We start from the raw sequence: 13,488 nt of genomic DNA, 5'->3' as shown, positions 1-13,488 counted from the left end.
GAAAAACGTCGAAAGGTATTTCAACTTTATTCACGAAATTTCGACTTTATTCACGAAATTTCGACTTTATTCTTGAAATTGTATTTCAACATTAATCTCGACATTTCGACTTTTTTCTCTACATTTCAACTTTTTTCTCAAAGTGCATAATGAGAAAAAAAATCTTCCTCCTCTAAAATATTATTTTTATTTTTCTCCTGCCTGGCCCTAATACTCTTCCGTAAACTGTAGCCTTGTGTGCAATGATGATTAATTCAAAGCTAAACGATGACGATTATTAATATTAATATTAATCTGTAGTTTCTGGCCATGCCCTTGTGGCAGCGGTTCTGCGCAGGCGCAGAGCGGCCCGACCTGGCGGTGAAGCACCTGAGCGCCATCGCGGTTCAGTCACACCTTTGTAACGACGCCAACGATGGACGTGGCCGGCTGTCCCAGCGCTGCAATATGCAAGTCCTGCGGAGAAGCGTTCAACATCCCTGGTATGATATTTACAACCCGTGTATAACAGTTTGAATTGGTTTTTCCAGGTATAAGTTAGCGGGTCGCTGGTAAGCGGCCGCCTTAGCGGGGGAACACGTGCTGTCGGAAAAAAAAAGTTCAAAGGCATTCAGCAGAATAACTTCCCCACGTCCATATTTCCATATCCTACTAATTATTATCCATATCCTACCTATTAATCCTATTGAGAGATTAATATTATTTTCAAGTGTTTACCAAACAATTTAAGTGAGGGCTTAAATGACTCAGTTGTTATCGTGAAGGAGAGAGTTACACATGCTTATGTCCTAAAATATAAGTTAAACAAGGTGTTTCTACTTGTTTTTTTTTTTTTCATCTGTGAGATGGAATAAGTGGAAAGTTTTGGTTTTGTTACTGTTGCTGTGAAAGTAGCTCTCAAAAGTAATTGAAGCACGCCGGTGTTCTGTCAGTCCATGCTGCCCGTCGAGAACTGTTTCTGCGCATGCGCACAGTAGATTTTCAAAGTGATTGCCACGCCGATAATTTCTTGCATCCCTTCAGTCCACGCTGCGGTTAACGGTGAGTAACATCTTCAAAGGGAGCATTATTTGATAGAATGTTTCAGGGCTATCAAATTCTGCTACCCTAAAATATTGATTTTAAAATTGATGAATTGAGGTGTAAGTATGCTGACATTCATCCTACAGTGGCAGTTTGATTGATTGATTGATTGAAGAATTTATTAGAAGAATTGCATAGGATCAGGTACAGTTTCATGACAGTACAGATACGCTGATACAAAGTCAACTAAAAGGCATTATTCCAAGAAAGCATTAAACTTGTTGGAGACCTTTTTTAAACTCATATAAGTGAGGTGATTAGTAGTCTTTAAGTGACGGGAGCATTATTTGATAGGATGTTACTGGGCTATCAAATTATGCTACCCCTGAAATATTGATTTAAAATTGATAATATGGGATGTTGAGTATTTGATCATTCAAAATACACTACCCATGACATGAATTGCATTACACTTTGTGAACATTATACGATAAAGAGGAAAAAAAAACAATTCTATCGCTTTATTTGATATTCGCCTTTATTTAACCAGGCAGGTCATTAAGAACACATTACACTTATTTACAATAACGGCCTGGCAAGAGACAAGGACCACTTGGGGGAAAGGAAGTGGGCTAGGGAGTAAAACACAGTAAATTTGTAGCTCTACAAAAGTAGAAAACCATTAGGTAGCATTTTTCGATTGGGTAGCAAAAATCGATAGACGCTATTGGGGTCAGGAACCTTTTTGACTAAGAGAGCCATGAAAGCAAAAAATTTGGAAATTTATTTCAGTGAGAGCCATATAATATTTTTAAAAAGTGAATTCAACTAAATGTCAGTATAATGATAACAATAATAATAATAATCAGTTATATTTATAGAGCGCTTTAAAAAAATCAAAGACGCTTCAGACACAAAGATAAAACATCGAGATCTATAAAATTAAAAACCACAGGATGAAAAAAGATAAAGATATAAAGGATAAGACACAAATTACACATTAAAAGCTGTTCTGAAGAGGTGAGTTTTGAGATGTGATTTGAAAGTGGGTAAGTCTGTGCTGTGAGCGTGTTAAAGTGCCGCTTTACATTCGACCGTTTCATTGATGTCATTTTGTCATTGCAAATTATTACCTGCTCTCTCCACAAAGGACAATTCTTCGGTCCATTCGTCCTGAAATGTACGATACTTGTCATCTCTTTTTCTTTTCGCCATCTTTTCAATTACCGTATTTTTGCACCAGGACAGGATACCACCAAACTAACAACCTGAGACATTGGCCTTGCAAAGCATCACAACCCATGTTTTTGTTACTTTTATTGGTTCTAGTCCTGTCGAGAGCGCTCGCAGGGTTTATTCATTTACTACAACTACTACTGTCATTTAGCAGACGCTTTTATCCAAAGCGACTTATATCTGAGAGAACAAACAAACGATTTTGATTAGATCAGCTGTCACAGGATTGTAGATGAAGGCATTGGCATTGTTTTCTGGGACATTGGCACAACGTGTCTGACATCTCCACAGGTCAACCCCGCCCCATTGGTCCTGCCAAGAATCTGTCATGGCCCGTTAGAGATTGAGATGACAGGAAAGAGTAGGAAAAAAAGAACAACAACAACAGGTCAGGAACACGTCCTGGGAAGGAGGAACACAGGTTAATAATGATATAATAATGTCATAAGGAAAGGTGGGGTAAAATAACAGAGTGAGGAAAAGCGTACCATGGAAGGTTCCCCAGCAGTCTAGGCCTTTAGCAGCATAATTACGGGATGTTTAGGGCACCTGGACCATTGCTAACTATAAGATTTACCAACAAGGAAAGTTGTAAGCTTAATCTTAAAGGTTTAGTGGGTCTTCTTCACACACAAACTGTCAGATTTCATCTGCAATTTGAAAATAAAATTATTTGAAACCCACTTTAACATAATTGTATATTGTCCACAAGGCTTATGTATCCCCACTATATTGCAGTGTAATTACTGGAAATGTGCCACCATATGTTGTTTATGCTGAACACAGATTGTTTTTTTTTTTAGATATTTAGGGTTTATATTCTCTTGTCACTAACTGATTACTGTTAGGTTGCCTGGTTTTTAATTATACATTTTTCATAAAATTTCCTAAGCATATGAAGGTTGGTATTAGTGCTGGGTGGTATACCGGTTCATACCGAATACCGGTGTTTATTTTTCTTATGATATGAATTTTTCATATACCGTAATACCGGTGAGTAGCGTACACAACGTTGGGAGCGCAGCGCGGCGGAACGTAGCGCCGCTGGACACTGTTTGTGAGGGGACTGTTTAGCGAGTGAACAGTGAGCAGAGCCGGCAGGGAAAAGCATGGGAAAAGTCAACAGTGCTGCGTGTCCGCGTGTAACTTAAATCTACCATGGCCTCAGCGTTAGGGCTCGGCCAAGTGAGGCTTTATAAATATATGGGCTTTATAAATTTATTAAATATATGAGTGCGGAGTCGGCGAGGAGCTGTGTGAGCTGTGTGAGTGAGTCGCGCTGTGAAGCCTGATTTATGGTTCCGCGTTAAATCGACGCGGAGCTTTCGCCGCTGGGATTTTTGAGTTATTTATGAAGAAGTTCTGAGTTCCCTCTGAGCAGGACTGGAGTTGAGGGGGGATGAGGGGTGATGTGATGGCACCCCCCCTGAAATAAAAACGGTCCAAATCATCCCCCCCTGAAATAAAAACGGTCCAAATCATCCCCCCTGAAATAAAAACGGTCCAAATCATCCCCCCTGTAAAACTGCCATCCCCCCTTTCCATCCCTTATGTCATTTCATCAATGAATGTGGTTTTACTGCTATTTCAACATTTAGAGTCATCACCAGAAAAATAACACCAGAAAAATAACTTATTTGACAATTTTCACCTGTTTCAAGTAAATGTTCACTTGAAATAAGTAGGAAAATCTGCGAGTGGGACAAGATTTATCTTCTTATTACAAGCAAAAAAATCTTGTTCCACTGGCAGATTTTTCTACTTATTTCAAGTGAAAATCTACTTGAAAACAGACTGATTTATTGCTTGTGTAGTTGAAAAAATACATGAGAACAGGACCTTGAAAAAAATAATCGCATAGTAAACGGCATCATTTTGTGAGGCCATGCAAATCTGTATTTATACTACTGTGGACATTAATGTTTTTCTACAATATTTCGTCTTCATTACAGTAAAATAGGCCATTCTAAGTCAATTTACTGCAGCAATTCCTTTCCAAATCATTAGAAAATGTGGTTAACACCCAGTTGTGCATGAAAAAAAAAAAATACCGTGATATACCGTGAAACCGATATAATTTTGAAAAATACCGTGATATAAATTTTTGGTCATACCGCCCAGCACTAGTTGGTATTTTTAAATGAAGGATTTTCTAGTGCTTGCAAGTCATTAGGAAAATACTATTTCACTTAAATAACTTTCATGTAATGTACCAGTTATTCTCAATTTATTTTTTTACAATTTATTCCATTGCATTGTTCTACTTGTCATGTTTCAGAGGATAAAGTTGATGGAAACCTTCCCCGTCTGCTTTTTTGTGGCCACTTCTTCTGCACATTTTGCCTCGTGTCCTTTCAGTCTGATGGTGTCATTAGATGTCCTGATTGTGAGGTAAAGTTGCCAGTTATCTTACTTTTCCTATTAAGAAGAAAAAATTCACCAAATTTGTACGGGGGATGGGGGTTAATTTGCCTCTCAAAAAAATTATTTATTTATTTATTGCGTGTTAAGTTCCCCCATGACTTCAGCACCCACACCCTGGGAAAGGGCCTTTCTGTGTGGAGTTTGCATGTTCTCCCCGTGTTCCCTTGGGTAGCTAATGTGAGCTACCCTCACAAAAAAAAAAAAAAATTGAACAATGGAATTCATTGTCGACAATTTTGATTATCGATTTTTGTCGACAACGTCGACGAATCGTTGCAGCCCTACTCCTCAAGTAAGGAGGAGACCTGAGCTCAGTGTAGGGCCCTCCCGGAGTTGGTAGAGGGAGCAATGCCCAGGACTGACTTAGGTAGGAGCACTGGGTGATAAAATGGGGAAAACAATCAGGATAAAAAAATAAAATGAATTCTGTTGGGGAATTAAGTTTCTACTTAATTAGTAACAATTTATAGATGTGTGTAATCTTGCTACATAATTAAGTAAAATTTTGCGGAATGTAAGATTTAATTAATATATTTTATGGTTTCTCCTTGTAGGTTGAGTCCACTGTTCCTGATGGTGGAGTTTGTGGTCTTCAGGAAGAAACCAGAATCATAGGCCTCATCTATACTACCAAAACCAACAAGACTAAAGGGTAAAATTGAATTCTGAATTCAAGCTGTATCACTTGTCTGTCCGTTTTAATTATCAGTTGGGGCTGCACAGTATTGAAATTATATCTAATTTACAATTTCAGCATTTGAAGATGCATTATTGACACAAATGTCAATAGTATATTTGGACAATAAGATGGTTTGTCTTTAACCTGTTTCAGCTGATCGGCAGCTTTCTGGGAGTTTGTTCCAGACATATGGAGCATATAATCTGAATATAGCTTCTCCATGTCTGGTTCTGACTCTTGGAACTGAAAAAAAAAATAAACAGATCAGATGACCCGAGGGGTCTGAAGGTTCATACTGGGTCAGGAGGTCACTGATGTGTGAGACATCAGCTATTTTATCCTTGATACAGAATGTTCTTAAGGTGATAGTAGGCTGACTTTGTTATTGCCTTAATGTGTTTTTCCAAATTTAGGTCTGAGTCCATCACTACACCCATACAGATATTAACACAATGCACTGAAGTATTTGCTTATATATGGCATCTCACTTGTGTAGTTGAACCTTTTTTATTATTATTATTTTGGCACACCTTCATGTGTTTATCAGAGGACGAAAAAGAAGAAAAGCCTGTACCTTGATAATTGTTTTGGTGTTTTCTATTTCCTGAAGCCTCCACTTTGACAAATCAAAGTATAGCAGAAAGAATGAATTATCTTCATGTGGAGACCCTAACATGATGGATACAGAAACAGAACAGGTATGTTTTTGTGATGTCCGTTTTACACAAACCTGTAAAGTAATCATGGTGTACATGTGTTTTTAATTTTTTAATGACAGCAGTCAGTATAACAGCTGAACAATTATTTAAAAAAGATTTAGGAAATGGAGACAGAAGCACTTCTGGCTATGAAATTAATGTAAAAAGTTATGACACCACTGATGACGTTTCTGCTAAATCTATGAAAGGAATAATGATTTATGAGTTGTTGTTGTTTTTTTTTTTTTTTTTTTTTTTTTTTTACTGGAACACCAAATAAGTCTCATGAAGGCCCAGGGAGATGACTCAGCTATATTAGCCATTTCCCGGTTTAAGACATGTTGACTTTGAACACTGATTAGACATGGATTTGAAAACCTTGTCAAAACTCAATTTAAATAAAACGTGATATTTCCTCAAGTATTTCAGTCAAGTGGTCTATAATGTTGTAGCGTGTATTTGTGGTTTAATTTGAAATCAATTATTCAGAATGTAGACTGTTCAGTCAGCCAAGGCTCCACACACTCTCATCACTGTTTTAACCATGCTTATAGTTGTGCATCTTGCCTCCAACCTCATCAAAACCCACAGAAAATCCCTTGAGATATTGATGAACAACAACCTAGCCCTTGTCCTACCAAAGACTTAGGCCCAGTCCCAATACTCCCCCTACCCCTACTTTTCAGCCCTACCCCTAAATTTTGCGCGTTCCTGTGAGGGTAGTGGTGTCCCAATTCCTCTTTGCATGTAGGGCTAGTGGACATATCGAGGGCTAGTGGTTATCAATCTAGCCCTTCAGAGTGAGGGATTTCAGATGCTGACTTCACGACCGAGGGCCTGATAAAATTTCCCAGAATGCTTTACGTCATCATTTGCAGACTGAATCACAAAAAAAAACATGGCGGACATTTCTTATTTTTTAGTGAATAAAATCAATATTTTGAGTTAGTTTCTGCATAAAAATGCGTTTTGATTACATTTCTAGCGAGAAATATATATTTTACTTTCATAATATTTACTCAGTGAATGTACATAATCACTCGCTTGCCCGTTGTTGCAAAGATCTCACCAGAATAAAGGCTGATTGGTTCCGCGTTACACCAACGCAGAGCCTACGGCGCAGGTTACGCGGCGCCGTACGCCGTACCCTGCGCCGTAGGCTCTGCGTCGATTTAATGCGGAGCCATAAATCAGCTCCCGAGCCGGCGGCTCCTCTCATCCCCGAAAACGTCGGAGCAAATTTCTTAACAGGCGTTATTTGGATAAACTGACCCAAGGTTGGGGTTAACGGTTAATTTTACGCCTGTAAAAAATATTAAAACTTAATAAAGTGGCATATTTACAGCGTAAATTAAAACAGCTTTTAGCTCTGGGCTTCCTGATATGGTGTGACGTATGTGCAAACGTAACTACGCAGTCGCTTACGTACCCAAACGTAAACCACGCAGTGACGTAGCAAGTGGTGTCCCAATCCCTAGGGAAGATTAAAAGGGCCCTAAAGTTTGTTGCTTCATTTTTAGGGCTAGTGGTAGTGGGTGAGGGCTAGTGGTAGAAAGTAGGGGTGTATTGGGATTGGCCCTTAGAGCCTGCAGGTATAGCTGGAGTGGTGATGGGATTTTCAAGCAGCAGTGAGATTCTGAGTTTAGCTCAGCAGAGATTCCTTTTTTATATACTGTAGATGAACTAGTAGGAGTGAATAATGTAGAGGGACATAGGTAAATATAGAATGTTGCTTTTGTTGTCTGACTGAATTAATGTTTTCTTTAGCCAGCAGATGAGAAGATTAAGAAGGTAGTGGATGAGGCTTTGGACCAGTCTACAGGGAATCTTGCCCAACTGGAACTCATCCATGAGGTGAAAGCTCCATGGGATTAAAAACAAAAAACTGCAAACATATTGCACTGTACAATCTTTCATAAGAAAACCTACTTTTAACGTGTCAAAAATGAGATTTAAAATGACTAGCTACTGCTTGAATGCTCTTTTGCAATATTCCAAGAATGTTAATTTAGTGGTATTACTGCTCTTGACTTGGACAGACTCTGAAGGCTGGTCTAGCAGAACAAGTGAAGAAAGAGAGAACTCGGCTGGAGCTGGAGATCAATCAGGCAACAGACAGAGCTTCACAGGCGATTCTAAAGTGGTATGGATGTTTGCTGTAATAAATACACACTCGTCAGCCACTTACTTTATTAGCTTCACCTGATATACCTTATAAGGTGGTGAGTACATACACTCATACCAGGTGTCCCTAATAAGTGGCCGCTGAGTATATGCATGAATAGTAAATGCTTATAGAATCCTGTTTTTTCTTAATGAAAAATGTATGCATGATCAACAATTACAGAGATGCCCCCCATTCTTTACTTCCTTGAAAAATCTGACAGGAGCCTAGTTCTGATGTTGTTTGAAAGGCAGTAAAGAAGCATCAAGTTTACTACTTGTTTTTGTATTTGTCACTAGGAAAGACATGCAGTTGGACCAGCTGACTAAACTGGAAGAACAGTTTTCCAGAAGTGAAGCAGTAGTGTCCCAGGTCCAGGAAAGGATTAAGACCTTAGAGATTGCCATGCGGATGGCCAGAGAAGTGCGTCGTGTCCCTTTTCTAGGACGATTCTGCATCCTGGATAAGGTTTGAGATGCTATGCTTGTAAACATCCCGTATACTTTCTATGTACTCTTATGTTGTATTTAAACTGTCGGTCTTGAAGGCCAATTCTGATTTATTTCCTATATTTTATTTTTTTAAATTAATTGTTTACATCATTTATAGAAACATTTTTGGTGAACTGTTTGAGAAACAACTTTGCAAGGTATGTGAGCTTTCTGCTGATGTGGAAAATGTTGGGCAGCAACGGAGGAAAATCTGCATTATTTTGAACGAAGACAAGTGAAATAGAAAATGCACATGGGTATAGTACATGGATCTATTTCAGTTAGCGTATTAACATGCATCCTCTGAGTTTCACAGTGTATGAGTGTTTTTTGTTAGGTTAGAGGGGTTCAGTAAAAGTCAATTGCAACAAGAGGCGACCTGAATTTACCTTGTGAAAGACGCAACAGAACACATTATCCAGTCCATTCTTTTCTCAAACAGTCTGGGAAGACAGCAGAGGATTAAAGGGCAGAATAATGTATCTTTGTGAGTGCATGGGGGCAGAACTTGGACGTGAGCGATACAGAAAGCAGAGAACCAAAATGCGCAAATGTGCTTGGCGTGTTAGATTTTCTTCTGTTTGTTTTTCAGAGACCCAGCCCCAAATATCTATATTCTTATATTGGGACTGCAATTTGTAGGCGGCCCCTAAATTATCGTCATACAGCCAGTTGCATACATCAACGTTTTGTGCAGTTTAGAGTTTCGTTTGGATGACAATGGACTTAAAGCTTGTTGTCTATGTTTCGGTGGTTGGACTGGACAGTGGCAACATTCATGCGTTCATGTCTCTTTATTTAGGAGGTATCGACCGCAGAGGTGGGAATCTGCGAATATCTGTCCAACTTTACCAGACCTGCACAACTCACGTATTGGAGAACAGTCAGACTGGGGACAGAGAAGGGCGATCAATGACGTCACTCTCTTGGGATTGCCAACTCAATCTGAATTATGTTTTATTTTTTTGCGGGGCGGGCATGAAAATTAAGAAGCAATGTCCTTTTTTTTTTCCATCATTTTAATTAAGTCACAGAATGAGCAAGGGTAAAGAAGAAAATTAAAATGCAGTTTGGATGATTTATTATTCATGAGTCAAAAATGCAGCTTCATTTTGAAAATGAAAAAGCATTTCTGCTAATACATTTTGACAATTTGAATTATGGTACAGAATTGGTTCGATACACTTGGGCCCTTTGAACGGCAAATGGCCTCCACAGTCACCAGATCTCAGTCCAATAGATCACCTTTGGGATGTGGTGGAACGGGAGATTCACGTCACGGATGTGCAGCCGACAAATCTGCAGCGACTGCGTGACGCTATCATGTCAATATGGACCAAACTCTCTGAGGAATGTTTCCAACACCTTGTTGAATCTATGCCACAAAGGATTAAGGCAGTTCTGAAGGCTAAAGGGGTCCCACCCGGTAGTGGCAAGGTGTACTTAATAAAGTGGCCGGTGAGTGTATGTAGTGTCCATTGTTGCTGAGACAAGAAATGTACTGTCAGTAAAGACAAATCTCCCTATGGGATAAATAAATCAAATCAATCAATCCTTTCTCAGCCAATGATAAGGGCAGCACCTACCAAGGCTGCAGCCTCAGGCACCTGTCTACCCATGTTTTTTTGTTTTATGTTCTCTTGGACGGGCTGTACTGGAATAAAATTTTATTGTCGGGACGCTGACTCAATAACAAATAAAATAAATCTGGGTCTGAATCTGAGAAAACTAAGGAGGCTGGCTGTTCAGGGTGCTGTGTCCAAGCATATCAATGGAAAGTCTAGTGGAAGGACAAAATGTGGCAGGAGAAGATGCACCAGTAAAAGAGTTGACCGTGGGCTTTAGCAGATTGTAAAACAGAAGATTTAAGAATCTTGAAAGAGCGGAATGAGGGAGGAGAGACGGCTTCAAAAACCACCACATTCAGACGCATCCGGGAGATGGGCTACAACTGTCTGGTTCCTCGGGTCAAGCCACTTCTGAACCTGAGCCAACGTAGGAAGCGTCTCAACTGGGCCAAGGAGGACTGGAATCTTGGCCAGTGGTCCAAGGTCCTCTTCTCCGATGAAAGTAAAGTGTGCCTTTCATTCATGAATAAAGGACCAAGGGTGGAGGAAAACGGGTGAGGAACAGCACCCAAGCTGCCTGAGTGTTAAATATCCACAGTCAGTCATCATTTGGGGTGCAGTGTCCAGTGCAGGGGTTATAAATGCTTTCTTAAATCCAAGGTCACAACAACAGTCTACCAGAATGTTTTAGAGGATTTTATGATTCCTTCTGCTGATAAACTGTATGGAGATGCTTGACCGGGCAGCCAACCCACTGACTCTAAACCCCATGGAGAATCTATGGGGTTTTCTCAAGAGGAATATGAGGCACCAGACCCAACACCAAAGAAGAGCTGTCAGCAAACATCATGGAAATCTGGGCTTCATAACTCCCAGGGAAGGCCACATGCTGATTGCCTCAATGCCACGTCGCATCAAGGCAGTGATTAAGGCAAAGGGATTCCCAACAAAGTATTGAAGATTGACATATAGTCTCTAAAGTGCCATATTTTGATTGATTTGATGTGATCCTAATTTTTTTTTTTTTTCTGCAAAAACTGAGAAGTAAATGGTGATTTCTTCATAGTAGTCTAATTTTTTGAATTCCTGTTTTTGTGTTTTATGAGCTGGAAACCCAAATTAGGTAAAAAATTAACAAATACTCTAAATCCTTTAAATTGTGGGCCCTGAATCTATAATCTATGAAAGTTTAACTTTTTGAATCGAATTATGGAAATGAATCACATCTTTGCTGTTTTGTGTGTGATAGGTACTAGAGGAGCTGCAGGCTCCTGTTGATAATGATTCCTTTGATGTGAAAAGCATCACTATGGACTCTGAAATGAGGTTTGTATTTCTAAACTTATTTGACATATTTTTTATTAGGAAAATTCACAAAAAAAATAACATCTCATGGTACTTCACATGGACAAAGCAGATATATTGAATTGACACTGCAAGCCTGAGTAAAACCATGTACATGTGGTTTTAAGTAGAGCGTGCACTGAAGTGAGTAGCCATTACAAGTAATCCACTGAAGAACCTTACTAATACTTTAAAAGTTAATTTAAACAAAGGATGGCTCCTGATGGTCGTGTGTTATCTGACCTAAGTTTGAGATTACTTTTTAAAAATTATTATTAAATGAGGTTTTAAAACAAAGATGCTCTGTTGGCCACCTGTTGTGGCAGCGCTGGCTGAACTGTGCTTTTGGATACTCTCGCAATTGTATTTTATTTATTTAGTTACTCTAATTGACATATTTTAAAACACGATTTTAATTGATCATTGATATTTGATCAATCATTTGATAATTGTGATTCTCTGTATTTTTTCCCCCTCTACTTGGTCTTAAAAAAAAAAACTAAGGAGGCAAGAATAATCAATAGGGTGCATACTTTAAAAATATTCCGCAGTGTGTTATTGAATGAATGTCCTTTGATGAGACCAAATCTTTTTCTTTCTTTTTTTTTTTTTATTTTAATTTTGATGACCTTGAATAATAGGCTTGGTTTTATGTTATGAATTGTGATTTTGAATATGTCTGTCTGTGTTGTAGTTGTGTTTTCAGGTCTGAAAGTGTGAGCCGTAGTTTGACATTGTCTCTGAAGATGGAGCCCCCAACTCCAAAGCGGTAAATCTTTAATTTATTCCCCATGAGCTGAAGGGTCATTGGAAACATTGATATAAGTTGTCTGACTAGTATCACACAACTTGTCAGTTTTTTTCTTTTGAAAGGAATAATGGATGACTTGAAAAAATTAAACAATGTTAGTGTTAGCAAGACTGTGGAGTTTAATGTGTTGTATGTGGTAGGAAAAAGGCTAGGCAAGATTATTTGTATTGCACAATTCAACAAGGTGATTCAAAGTGCTTTACAGACAAAAGATAAAATTAAATGAAATGCAGTGTTTCCCCTAGAATTCTTTTCAGGCCCGGTGGTACCCACCGAAAAAATCCTAAACAGACGAGGCGCGTGGGACGGCATATTGGACATGTAGCAATATAACAAAGTTTTACATTAAAAATCATTGTAGGCCTATATTGCTGAATGATATCACTTCAATGAAATAATAAGATTTAATCTAACCTTTAACCAAAGTGTCATGGGCCTGAAAGGTCTGACCCCATATGAGCATTGAGCACATCTTTTCTATACATTTCAGAGGGATCTCTATGAAAACACTCTGGGATGTTCCTCTTTTAACGGCTGCTTGTGCTGACGGCATATGCCACAAAACATCCCTATTCACAATTGAGATTATATCATAATAATAATATCATAATAATATTATCATGTTATAAATAATTTAAACATTGTAGAAGATTTTTTTTCTCGTTTTGTTATAACAGAGTTACATTCATTTGACTGGGGAAAAATTAACCTTTAGTGGTTCTAGTGGAAAGACAATCTATTGTCTGTGTTATTTTCATCATTATTGCTTACCAAAAAAAAGAAGCTCAATCAGAACAAAAATGTAAGCTAAACAACAAATTGGAAATGTACCATGGGGAGTGTGGTACAACCAAGGGCTGTATTTATGGTTATTAAGCCATTAGGGATCCCAGACAGATGTTCTGTGTTTAAATGCGTTGTTTTTTACTGGGTCACCAGTCGGACTGGTGTCAGCGACGGTAAAGGCTGATTTATGGTCCGCGGTACACCAACGCAGAGCCTACGGCGTAGGGTACGTGGCGACGCGCAGGTACGGTGCGTGTCGCCGTG

General features: G+C 38.8%; 1 protein-coding gene across 1 annotated transcript in view; it reads left to right on the top strand.

The window, feature by feature from the left end:
- Positions 1–415: 415 nt before the first annotated feature.
- rnf17 (ring finger protein 17) overlaps positions 416–13,488 on the top strand; it is a 42,663-nt gene continuing 29,590 nt past the window's right edge. The window contains exons 1-9 of the mRNA XM_061724293.1: positions 416–482; positions 4,538–4,650; positions 5,238–5,335; positions 5,973–6,060; positions 7,828–7,914; positions 8,100–8,203; positions 8,524–8,692; positions 11,533–11,609; positions 12,322–12,396. Coding sequence (XP_061580277.1) covers positions 416–482; positions 4,538–4,650; positions 5,238–5,335; positions 5,973–6,060; positions 7,828–7,914; positions 8,100–8,203; positions 8,524–8,692; positions 11,533–11,609; positions 12,322–12,396 — 878 coding nt within the window. The remainder of the gene's footprint in view (positions 483–4,537; positions 4,651–5,237; positions 5,336–5,972; positions 6,061–7,827; positions 7,915–8,099; positions 8,204–8,523; positions 8,693–11,532; positions 11,610–12,321; positions 12,397–13,488) is intronic.

Source organism: Cololabis saira, chromosome 6 (genome assembly GCF_033807715.1).
Source record: "Cololabis saira isolate AMF1-May2022 chromosome 6, fColSai1.1, whole genome shotgun sequence".
Classification (NCBI taxonomy): domain Eukaryota; kingdom Metazoa; phylum Chordata; class Actinopteri; order Beloniformes; family Belonidae; genus Cololabis; species Cololabis saira.
The sequence above is the reverse complement of the archived record's forward strand: the minus strand, read 5'-3'. Positions and strand labels throughout refer to the sequence as shown.